This window comes from Cynoglossus semilaevis, chromosome 19 (assembly GCF_000523025.1).
Source record: "Cynoglossus semilaevis isolate Cse_v1.0 chromosome 19, Cse_v1.0, whole genome shotgun sequence".
NCBI classification, from domain to species: Eukaryota; Metazoa; Chordata; class Actinopteri; order Pleuronectiformes; family Cynoglossidae; genus Cynoglossus; species Cynoglossus semilaevis.
Window position 1 is genome coordinate 6682708 of NC_024325.1, and position 12769 is coordinate 6695476.

Genomic DNA, 12769 nt, shown 5'->3' on the forward strand with positions numbered 1-12769 from the left:
AGACAGGGATGACTGATGGATCAAACACACACAGGGGTCAACAACAGCCCTTACATGCCCCTCACCAGTTGCCCCCTTTAGACAATACACAATAAAATCTTTAAAAAAATATTTTCCCAGCACGTAGTACAAATGTAACACCATGTGTGCTATAAAACGGCTGATTTAATATGATGTTTTCCATCGCTGCGGCACATACTGTAAATTAGCAAGTGTTTGAAGTAAGATCTCTCAGAAGCAGGGATAAAGCTAGCCTGCGTGCAGCGAGCGTTTGTCATATTTATTTTTGGTGGCCGCAGGCACGTGTAGGCTTAAGCCATGCAAGCCTCTAATTAAAGACCAACCAACGAGCAGACGCTCCAGGAAGGAGTGGCTCTTGTCTTCTTGTCTCTCTTACGTAACTCATAAAGTAACAGCAACATTGTTTAATTGCACTTGCAGTTTTTAGTTGTTTACTAATCAGTTCAAGCCCCAGTGCAAATCATTATTCATTTTTGTCAACATAGATGTCATCTTTAGTAACAAAAGATTTGTGTATTTACTTTTGGTTCTTTGGAGAAATGCATCTGAAATTGACTTTTAGAGGTGGAATTATAACTTTCAAAACTGTCAGAGAAATGTATAAACTGTGCTAGGAGAGTTAGCATTAGCTGCATGTGAGGGGACTGATAATTGTAAAAAAATATATTATATACAATTGCTCTTCAATAAAAGGCATTTTTAACACCTCAATAGGCCAGTTAATTTGTACATTTTTAATTGAGCAAAAAATATAACTTTATAACAACTACATCATCACCAGAGCCAGTAATTATGTCATTATGTCTTCATAAACCCAGTGGACGAAGCTTATCTTCCTGTTCCTGTGTTTGGTTCTGCAGGTACAGCCTCATCAGTGTGTTCCAAGTTTGGACTGTTTGTAGATTTACTTTTGTTCCTGTTTGTTTCTTGCAGAGAAGCTCAGATCCCAGCGGACTAGAGCAGAGGAAGAGCAGTGCCAAGATCTCTGAGGTGAGTTCTCTTTACAAACCAAACACTCTTTTGTATGTGTGTGTAGCACTGCAGAATAATTTAGGGACCAGATGCTGGACCCAGTCATCTGCTGTGTTTTTGTCATCTGTCATGGTTGGTTGAGTTTGACACTGAAAACTACAATGTAGTCCACCATTCTGGTTTAATCCATCTTTGCATGGTTGGTTGAGTTTGACACTGAAAAAAGCCTTTATTTACATTGTTTGTTCTAATTAAAAAAATCAAATTCTTCATGTTAAGGAAGATTTAAGGGGAAGAAGACAGTGAAGTGGAGGAGCCTCAGTCAGCTATTCAACACAACCAGCCATAATATATAAACGAGGTTAAGACATTTCCTCTCTCTAATGCAATAAGTGGACGCTAACAGAGCTACAGCCACCTGAAGGGATTAGCCCCGCGACTGTGGCTGAGGGAGCCTGAGCTGGAGAATGCACTCGGTGAGCGGTTTGAAGACGTCGGGAATATTAGTGCCTGGCTCTGTGAAATGAAAGCAGTAATTAAGGTGAAGTTCTACAACTCACCGTGCCATCGCGATGGCTCCGACAAACAGGTACCAAAATGTGTGGTAGATTAGAATCTGCTAGAATGGAAGTGGATAATAGTCCATGCACTGGCTAACCTTGAAGGTTATTATTACCTTACACAGTACAGAGCACTGAGCTGCAGCATTCAGCCTGTCATCCAGCGCTATTTATGCTTTTTACCTTTGCGATACAATTTTATGTTTTTGATTTTTAAATGAAATCATCAAATTATTTGCTATGTTGGGGTATGACATGAACAAATGCTGTCAGTAGTTGGTGCTGAGTGTCTTTTTCCACATCCGCTTTGCTTTAAAATGTTGCAGGAAAAAGTGAGAATATTATAAGACTGTGGTAAAACAAATCAGTAAATGGAAGTGGACGGCAGAAACTCCGTCCTCTTCTGACATTATTGTTTGATTCTGACACATTCTGTCACAGGCAGTAATCCATCTACTCCCCCTTTGTGCTCTGCACTGCAGCATGTGGAGTTAAAAATGAAAAATCTTATGGTTAACCGCTGTTGAAGATGAGGCTTTTTAATGAGCATCCACTCCACTAACTGAACCATGCACTGTATGTAAATGATGTAAAATTGAAACGCAATTCTCATTTATTTTTTCTTCTGTCTGTTTTGAAGCCTTTCCTAAGATGATTAAACATTTTTTTAAAGAAAAAATGTTGATAACAGTGAGAGACTATTTACAATCTTGTTGACTGCAGAGCATTGTGAATTGTTTTTAATTTATACTATTTTTTTAAATTATTGCCTTTTTGCATGGTGAATTGTTTTTAATCTATACTATTTTTTTAAATTATTGCCTTTTTATCATCAACATAAAACCACCATGACAGTAAACGCATCAAACATGAATTCAGTCTGACTCTTGATGCAGGCCTGTTCTGGTCTTTGTTGTTTGTTTCTCTTTTTTTTCTCATCACTGTTACATAATTATGTTCCAAGTGATTTAAGTTTCATCCTGTCATCACTGTTTTCCACATCGGGACGTTGCAGTTTTGTGTATTTATGACTCATCTGTAGAGCATTAACATTGTGTTAAGGGTAGTTTGATTATGAAGGAGTGTTTGAAATGTCACTGTTAGAATTAAACTGCTCTGGCAGCTTTGGTCTGATATTAAAACTCTGCCACCGTTTATCCTCTACAGATAATTAATTTAATAACAATCATTATGCATGAAGAGGACATTGGTGCTTTTGTGTAGGAATTGAACACATCTGATGCAGGGATACTGGATATCAAGTATCAGGTACTGGATCAATTAAAATGAATATTAATTACAATTTATCAATAAACCAGTTCACTTTTGGTTTTGGCGTTGATGAATCGTCACGGCTCTAGAAATGATTTGATCACTTAAATGTCTGAATGTAAAAGTTGAAAATAAAAAAAAAATCTGTTGACATTAGCATTTGATGTTCCACAATACTGTAGGCTGAACCTCAGAATGACCCGTGTGATGTCATCAATGTCCCATGACATCAGAGCAATTCCACGACTGAGTCACGAGTGTATGATATGGGTGGTAATATAACTAGTCTGCAGTCAGTAACTGTCAGTGCTTCAGAACAGCAGAACTGAAGAAACTGGAATGGAATGAGAGCTGAAATCTTATGGACTGGAATTCCAGTCCAGTTGCTGCTCACTGATGCTTCGGAGGCTTCTTGTACGGTTTCAGTGAGTGGAGCCCAGTGTTGCTCCGGTTCTTTAAATCAAGCCACAGCCAGTGTGTGTGTGTGTGTGTGTGTGTGTGTGGCTGTTAATTAGTCGTGTTCACCGCAGCAGCAACAGTACAGACAGACAGAATATAATTCATTCTGCTGAGCTGATGCTTTTATTCAGTCTCTCACTCACCTCCTCTCTCTTCCCACAGCGTGGGTAAGTTGCCCAGGCTGAAGGAGAGAGAGAGAGAGAGAGAGAGAGAGAGATAGGAGGAGGAGGAGGAGGAAGAGGAGGAGACATTGAACTGAAAATAAGAGACTCAATGAATGAGAGAGGGAGAGAGATGGGGAATGATTTTGGGTTGTTGGCACAAGCCCGGCCAGCTACTGAGCATTTTTACTGAGTGTTTGCATCTCTGTGTGTGTGGTACGCGCGGGTGTGTGTGTGTGTGTGAGATGATGTGCGCCTCGCTCTGATATGCTCCTGTTGGAATTCTGATTGCCTTCAGCTTTGTGGAGGAGGCATCCCAATTCTCTCAAGGGGCCCACATTCTTTAACGTCCGTCAGCCGTGGATTCTCTTTGCCTTTGAGTGTGTGCGTGAATGAATGTGTGGATGTGAGCATGTGTGTGCACACTTGTTCTCTTCCTCTCCTCCTCCTCCTCTTCCTCTTCTTCTCCTCCTCCTTCAGAAACTCCTACCTTTTTGGTTTTGCCTCCTTGCTTCTTGACAAGGGCATCTCTTCCTGTGTCTTCCAGCCTGTTTTTCCTGCAGCTTTGCTTTTAGTGGTGATGATCATAAATATAGGTTGAGGGTTTTTCTTTTTCTTTTTCTTCTCTTCACCTGGACAACATGGATTGTCTTTGCATTGTCACCACTAAGGTAAGAAACTCACCGCAGCTGAGGATTCACACCACGGTTTAAACCAAGGGAATGATTTTTTTGCTTACTTTATACAGATATTTCTGATTTTACTCCTCAGTGTCTTGGTTGGTTATGCTTGTTTGTTTGCTTGTTTGTTTGTTTGTTTGAAAGCCTGTCCTTCCAGAGAGAGCCTGAATACCTGTCCGCTGAGAGACAGTAGAGCAGGAGAAGTTGGGTTAAACTTTTGTCAGTTGGCTCGTGCCACAGAACACGAGCAGTAACGTCAGCTGTTGGACAGATTATATAAACGTCTACACAATGCAATATAATTGCAATATGTATAATTTCTGATGCACATTGTAGTCCTGATATATTTGGATTTATCAAAACTGGATAAAAAATGTGTACATCTTCGTTGTGACTTCACTACAGTGGAAATGATGAGTTAAAACCTGAGATCTGTGCTCCGCCAGCAGTGCTGTGAGGATCTGTTATATGAAGGACACTTTCTAAACTCTATGCCAGCTGTGAGGCTTGGACTGATGAAGAAATCGGGTATGACTCAGACTGCTATGTCCAAGTGCAGGTAACTCAAAACATTTTTTCCTTATTCTTCAATTCAGCAAAGGATGCTGGAATACACTTCCTGTTTTCCTGGCCGTGCATGGTTTGGGCATGGTTTAGAGAATTGCTGTAGGAATGGTAGTGTGGGTCGGGTGATTCATCACAACGGTCAATTGACTTCAGTTTGATTTGTTCAGCTCATTAGTGAGAGGAAAAACAGCCGCACGTACGGTTGTCTCCTGATTCCGAAGATTTTTGAAAGAAGCGATTTTACATGATAAAACGGAGAGTCATACTGTCAGAGCAGCTGCAGGAAAATAACAAAACAAGACAACAGTAAACATTCTAGAAGCAACCTGACGACTATTTACATAACACTGAGGTCACACTGATGTTTGCACACAGCGTCTAAGTGAACCTGACAGAGCTCGTCTTGTCATTTATGCGGAAAATCTCCACTGAGTGGTTTGCAGGCTATGTATAGACATGGTCTACATCCAATAAGACAGTGAGCCTGGAGTTGTGGCTAAAGATGTTAGCGTACAGCTCTCCTTCATGTATGATGTAGAACACGTATGTAGTGCTGTAAAAGCAGGGACGTACTGTAGGTCATTTAGGTTTGCTGAATCCCTAAAAGCTCTGAAGTGTTCACATGGTCTCGTGCACGAAAGTCGTCAGAGTCAGACTGTGTTGTCGTTCACTCACACGTGCCGAGGCCCCAGTCAGACACCTGCTGTGAGGAGACGGGGTGGTAACAGTGACTGTAGTCTGGGGTTGAATGTGACAATGCCCTGAAGTATATACAGTATTTATACACTTACAGTGTAAATGATGGAAACAGTCTTCAGCATTGAAGTGCTTTAGTAAAAAGTCTGAAAGTCGACACAAAGATGCACAGTTAATTTGAGAAAGTACTGTTGATAAGAATGTATTGCAGTACAGCTGAATATGCCATCCTTGATTTATTACTTCAATAAACATTTGCAATCCTGAAGCTGCGCTCGCATTTAGGGGAAGAATATCGTTAAAGGGTAGGGATGTCCAAGGTCTTAGGTTTTAGTGACTTTTTCAAGTGAACATATTTTTTTTAATTCTCTCCAATTTTGTTTCTTACACCTTTAATACAAATATTTAAAGGTGTGAGTAATCTTTATTAATTTAAGGCGAAAAGAGAACTTTATTACATATTTACAGATAGCTGATGAGTTTTCATTAAAACATCATTGCTCAGTAAAGTCCAGGAAATCAGTTGTGTGATCAGTTGAATACACAGATGTATAGTTCCTGTTAGCATCACTGTATGTGAAACAAAGTATTTTTTTAATCACAGACGCTCATGGATGGTAATGTTTTGTTTTCTCTTGATGCTATCTGACAGTCACTCATTCCCTTCATTAGATCATTGTATAGGGTAAGATGGTGACTTCATATATATTTAAATATTCTACATCTCTATACCCATGAGTCTAACTGCTTCAGTGTTTTTATTAAATGCGTTGATCTGATTTAAGTCATGTGTGATGCTGTTTGTTTGTTTCCTTCCTCTAAATGAAGTATCAACTGCATATGTGGTATGTAACAGAGTTAGGGGAGAACATGACATCACTGCTAATGTGTTTTATAAGGACTCACTTCAGCCCACACACAACCAGGTTTCCTATCTTTAAAACCCAGTCATTTATTCCCAGTCATACAGACTTAATATTTAGCTCCTCCTCACATGACTCTGCCACTGTTAACGTAGTGTGTGCCGTGTGTGTTTGTGTACTGTTATCTTATGGTCCAGTTTTTACATGCATACCTTGACTCATACTTAATAAACACACATGCACACACACACCCAGAGTCACACTGAGCTGCAGAAGCGTCCTCTGTTGCTGCTCATGTCATGAGAGTCTTCATGACACCAAGCTATATTTTGCTTCACTATCTAAAGTATTCATCTCCCTGTAATGAATGTGCAGAGTGTAATGATATGCAGTAGTCATCCCATGGCTGTGTTATGTAAGACTCTGGGGCCATGGTGAGTACGGTGCTGTAGTTCACACCAGATAAAAACAAAATGCACAAAGGAACAGTTCTCATGTTAATGTGTTGGTGGCGCTGTGGTGAAGCAGCTTGCTGTAGTCACAACAAACAAAAAAAACAAACATCTTTTAGACTGTAGATCTTGAATTGTTGTCTGTGTGGAATTGAATTACAATCATTGCCAAGTGTTTAGAAAAATGTATTTTAAAATGTACAGATGTATAATAGCACTAGAACAGAATATTTAGTTTTGTTGTGGAAATGCATCTTGTCTTTTTAATAATATTTCACTTTTACTATGTTATTATTGATGCATTTTTGATGCATGTCAAGCTCTGACTGATTTGTGCTACGTGGGCTTTAGTTGCTTTAGTGATGGCTATTATTAGGGCTACATTGTATCTTCCTAGGATATAACCACTGGTTACATACTACATTTCTGTCTGATATATATTATTATTTAGGCAGGGCAACACTGAAGGTCCTAGTGTGAAATACATGGCACGCCACTGAGTCATAAAGGAGTGAGAAATATTTCACATTTCCTAATCATCCTAATCCTGGTTTTTTATTAACCTGTGTTTCCACTCACATGTAACCTCAAAAAGTAATGTGCAGAGAAGCCAGTAATGGTCAGACAGCTAACCTAGCAGGCAGGCTGCTAACCTAATTGTATTTGTTTCACACACAGAAGGTCCCGGTCTTTACTGTAGACGTGTTTTATTTAGAAGCTACCCAACAGTTGGGACACAGACATGAAATTCAAAAATAGTCTGTTGTCTGCCGTCTCCATCAGGTTCTGTTTTTTTTTTTCCTTGTGCACTTGCTACACTTGTTCTATTTTCACACATTTCAAAATCAAACTCTCATCTGCCAGGAATCTCTTCTTGGCACAATGATGTGAATTTATTTTCATCCCACAGACCTGCAACACCTTGGTTGCTGTTTCTCAGTGTTTAAAAAATGTCACATCTTCTACTTCAGAAATATCTGAAGGTTTTTTTTTTCCACTTGTCAAATGCTGCTCTCCTGTAGTGTCCTGTTAAAGCTGCTGTTGTCGTCTGGTCGTTATCTTAAAATAGTCTGCACAGAATTGTTACATTCGTTATTACAGTTGTTTTAGGCCATTTACTGTAAGTCATTTGAAAACCTGACATGATGTGAAACGTTTCAGAAACATAACATTAAATGCATTGTACATAAAACGGATGCTGGACTCTAAATCTTACATTTTATTTATAGTGCAGCACAGGCAGAACGACAGTAGTAATGAATGCTGTGGCTCTGGACCAACGTTCCTGTAACTAAGTATGAAATCATGGAGCAGCCTGTTAAATAAGGATTACAAAATCAGATTATTATTTCTGTCCCACCAGTTGTGTTAGCCCAGTGACAAATGAGAAAACACAACAGTAAGTTGATGATGTTGTTTCTTTCACATAAAAAAAGAATAATAAAAAAATAAAATAGTAAAAATACAAATATGAAAACTGAAACACTTCTGAATTATTTTGTTGGCTTAGTGCTAGAAATGGACAAGAGGGAGTACAAAACAAATCTATTATTAGACATGTTGTGTGAGATCTATTATTATCTATTAAATCTATTATTAGACATGTTGTGTGAGTCATCAGTGAACAAAGCTCTTGAGTTTAAATAGTATCCAACAATTTCCAACTTCCTTTCATAAATATCTGTATTATAACTATAGTTCCATAGTGGTGTGGTTATCACGCCTGCAACACATCTGCCTTACATAGAGGAGGTCCTGGGTTCAAGCCCCAGAGGAACCAGCCTGTGTGGGTTGCAAAGACTGTGAATTTCTCCATTGTGTAACGATTAAGGCACTGTTTTCTAACTTATAGCTTTAATCGAAGTTAATCACTATTTAGTTTTACTTTTAGTTTTTAATAAATAAGTCTCTGGATATCAAAATCAATACAAGTACAAGAATTACTAAATTTGGGAAACATATCTGAAAAATGTCAAGAATAATAGGAAAAGTAAAATTTGGTCGTCCCCCCCCCATGTGGACACGTTGAGAACTGGAGCTTAAAGTTGTCAATAAACTTTCTGCCATTCCAATACAACAACAAAGACAGAAGACAGATCAAGTTCCAACTCTGCTCAGTGCTATTCGTTTCTTAATGTATTATTATTTATCTTTATTAACATTTGCATGGCTGTTGAAGAGACCTTCCTGGTTTAGTTCTAGACCACAGGGATTCACATTCACACCACAGTGATGGAGAGAAGACCAATGATCTTGGCCTCTTAACATGTGCGTACACAGAAAGATGTCAGAAAGACAGCAAAGTTTTATTGCTAAACAGTTCCTTTACCAGGCTTCTTAAATTAACCAGCCTTGAGTCTAACTGTCCTGATCAAATCCAAATGGCTTCATTTGTTTGATAAAATGTTTTTTTAGCATACAGGTCTCATAGAGTTGTGTCCAGTGCTAGATTTTTCTATGTAATGTCTGATTCCTGTAGGTGTGTCCAGGCGGAGGTTGCACAATTGATTTCTGCACCCTTGTACCAGAGTTAGACGTGTGGAACTTTCCTGAACTACCTGTGTAGTGATGTAAATACTGTGAGAACACAAGATAATCTTCATCTGGATAATCCTCCTCTCTGCTGCAGCGTTTTAAAGCCTCAGATAGTTTTTTTTTTTTTTTTTTTTTTTGTCATAACCCGGCCACAGTGAAGTCTAAAAACCTGCAGCACAGATAAAAGTTTCCTCCCACTGCAGAACAGCCGGCTGAGAAGATTTGCGATGTGTTGTGTTGCTTGGAAACAGCCTTGCTGCTCTGTAAGGGTGAGGAGAACAGACTTTGTGCAAAGGGCAGACACTCAGATGTCTCCTGGGCTCGTCTGCACGCCCGTTTGTCACGTCTCATCTTGAGAAGTCCCCGCTGAGTTCAGTGAAGTAGTAAAGTTGTCTGATGGTTAATTGTTCGTACGACTTGGACTTAGACACAGGCAGGGGGCGCAGTCACTGCAGACCATTTGTAGGCTTTAAATTTGCTTCATATTTTCTTTGTACTTTATATTTTATGCATTTCTTTTAAAGTTTTGAATGAGAACATCATTGCTGTGTTTACTTTTCTACAAGACGAACTAGTCATTGCCAAGGGGTTGCAGGCTGGGTAATTAAATCACAGCTTTTTATTATACATGTCCTATTTAATTAAGGGAAAGTAATAACAGGTAAGAAAAAAAAACAGCTAGCTTCTCTGCTCTGCTTTATCACAAATAGGTTTTTTTCTTTTTTGACTTTCATGAATAATTTCAATTTTGAAGTGACACGGTGATACATTTGGTGAATCTCTGCTCTAGCTGTAGTTAAGACCTTACTTTGTGTTTCTATTCTGGACTTGCTCTTAATTACTGCACTCTTAACAGAAGTTACATCACACTGTCTGACTGCACTGTTTCTACAAGACCTTTTTTTTCCTTTCCAATGATGCTGCACATCTCTGGTCACAACTGCTAAAGACAGAGCATTAGGTCAAAAGGTTCTAAGACACAATAAAAACAAACTATTGTTTATGAAAATAAGAAAGTGTGACTAGTGTGAGCATTTTATATTTTTTTATAGACCTGTGCGTGTTCCTCTTTTACATTCATTTCTCATCCAGCTGTCTGACACGGTCCTGTCCGACACTTAATCTGAGAGGAACAATATTTTTGCTTTACCCAGTCCTGCAGACCATGATGCAACTCTCCATGTAGCCTAGCAACGTTTAACCTACAGTGCTCTGTTGCCTGTGATAATCTGCTGAGCCCTGCAGTAGACCAGTCCTGTTCACAGCAGCAATGTGGGTTTTTTTTTAAGTCCCGCTTGACAGAACTGTGATGTACTTATGTTAACGCTAAAACATGCTAAAACATGCAATTCTTAGAGCTGTCACAACAACTTATCTTATGTTTTTGTTTTGAGACAGTGTAAATGTTAGGTTAATTATTTTATATAAGACCAATCATTAGGATTTCTATAAAACAATTCATTAACTTTATTCAGTGTAAATGCCTGCAGTACACTTCAAGGTTGGGACAGGGGCATATTCGTGGACCGTACTGTAGGAGGAGCCAGAGTAAAACGTACATTCCGTAAAGCAAGACAGTCACTGAATCACATTACTAGAAATCGGCCGATTCAGTCAAGGTATTTTGTGATTTTACAGTTGAAAGTCCAGTCCATTTAACTTTATTGGAATCAAGTAGAGTGTGTGTGTGTGTGTGTGTGTGTGTGTGTGTGTGTGTGTGTGAAAGAAAGGCCAGCACAAACTGCTGGATCTAGACTTATTAAATGCAAAGGAGTCAAATATCAGTGCTACAGCGAATCAGCTGTATGAAAAGATTTGTGACAAATGTGTGCTTTGATTCAGCCTGAAACATAAACGTCCTCATCCATCTTCACTCCATCTTTTATAATCTGCTGAAGCAAAGTCACCCCTCCCCCTCCCTCTTCTCCCCAGCGTGCCGTTCAATTTTTTAAAACATGCTTAAATTACATACGTGTCTTTACAGAGTGACAGAGTCGTTTCCTTATGTTGAAGGCAAGGAGTTGAGGGTAATAATTAACATTATGTTTAAAAAAAAATTAATATGAAGGGTTGACAGTTTGCATAGTCAGCAGTTTCACTTTCTGACATTTCAGTGTCGCTGCTTTTTCATAGCATTTAGCTGAAGCTGGTCAGTGGACTGTTGGTGTAGGACAGGATCAGGGGGTTCCACTGTTGTTTGGCTGTTGTCCTGTGTGGACCAAAGTACAACAAATACCATATAAAGTGTTTTGAAAAGAAAAGAATAAACTCTGCAGATTTCGAATCACGCCACTTTCCCATCTCTCCACCGCAGCATGGCTCGATGAATATTAATGCCTTTATGCCTGTGGATGAGGAACATGACAGCTCATTTATTCTGGCACACTGCTTTATCAGACAGACCACCAGGAGCGTGAAAAAAGGCAATTACTGGCTAAGATAATTAATTTCCAAAAACATGCTGGATTTTGGTATCTTAAATCTAAGTTTTTGTCTATGTAGTTAGTTTGATTTTGAAGTTTCTTAAAAAGTCAGCCAAAAGTAGGGGTTTGTTCAAATGGATTTTCAAACTGCTAATTTGCTTAGAAATGTTTGGTTTTAATAAAGCAGCTTTGTCTTTTGTTTTCTACTGATAATGTGTTCCTTTGTTGACATGCTGTGATTCAGATTCAGTTTAAAACCAAATATTGAACATGAAATCCTTTCTGGCTGTAAAGTGGTGCATTGTAAGCTAAGGAGATGTGAGCTTTTTGTTCAGCATATTTTACCCAGCATTCCCAGTAGGGGCAAAGGGCCATGACACACCATGGAAAGTTGGCACAACAATGGGTTCATCTGTGATGGGATCAGACTTGAGCAGACAACCTCAACCTCAGTCAACGAAACATGGATGAACTTTTGAGCTACAGTAAAAACAAGTCCTGCCAACAGCCAATAAAAACTGAGGACAGATAAATTGTCGTTATGACTGTGAGGATAGAGAGGATGTTAAAATGACTGTGCACAGTGAGAAAAGAGAGTGCAGCCAAAATGAACCTGGACCTCAGAGAGATACAGAGAGGTGAATCAAGCCGCGGCAGCAGCTGAGTAACTGTACTGATGGTGTCAGACCTCCAGAGTGATTGGATATTACTCCATGTATTTGTGTATTTCCTCTCATGGTTCTGTCTGCAGATACTCTAAATGCTGTTGTCGGCAGTGGTTTCATATGTAAATATTGTATATTTATACATAGTATATTTATATTTATACATATAGTAGCTCAGTTATGTCACACGTGGTCAGGATTATTAAACACCTTCATATATCTAAGTACTTGGATTTGATAGGATAAACAGTAAAGTAATTAATGATCATGTTACTGTAGCAGTATTATTATTATACCTGTATTATTGTCATTTGTTTTTCATTTTAAGAACTTTATTAAGTCACAAATATTAAAAAGAAACCTTGTTTACTTTAGAATCAGAGATAGTTGTAAATGAAAGAGTCTAGCACTACGGCGCCACCACACTGTGTCCTGAGGAAGAG

The 12769-nt window shown here is 38.9% G+C and overlaps 1 protein-coding gene across 4 annotated transcripts in view; it reads left to right on the top strand.

Annotated features, from left to right (window-relative positions):
• dlg2 (discs, large homolog 2 (Drosophila)) overlaps positions 1 to 12769 on the top strand; it is a 106907-nt gene that overhangs the window by 11540 nt on the left and 82598 nt on the right. For 3 of the 4 annotated variants that reach the window (XM_025065564.1, XM_025065565.1, XM_017041901.2), the window contains exon 4: positions 955 to 1011. In XM_025065564.1, the coding sequence (XP_024921332.1) occupies positions 955 to 1011 (57 nt within the window). Of the gene's footprint in view, positions 1 to 954; positions 1012 to 2333; positions 4117 to 12769 lie in introns of those variants that run through there. The other variant, XM_025065566.1, reaches the window with a different exon arrangement.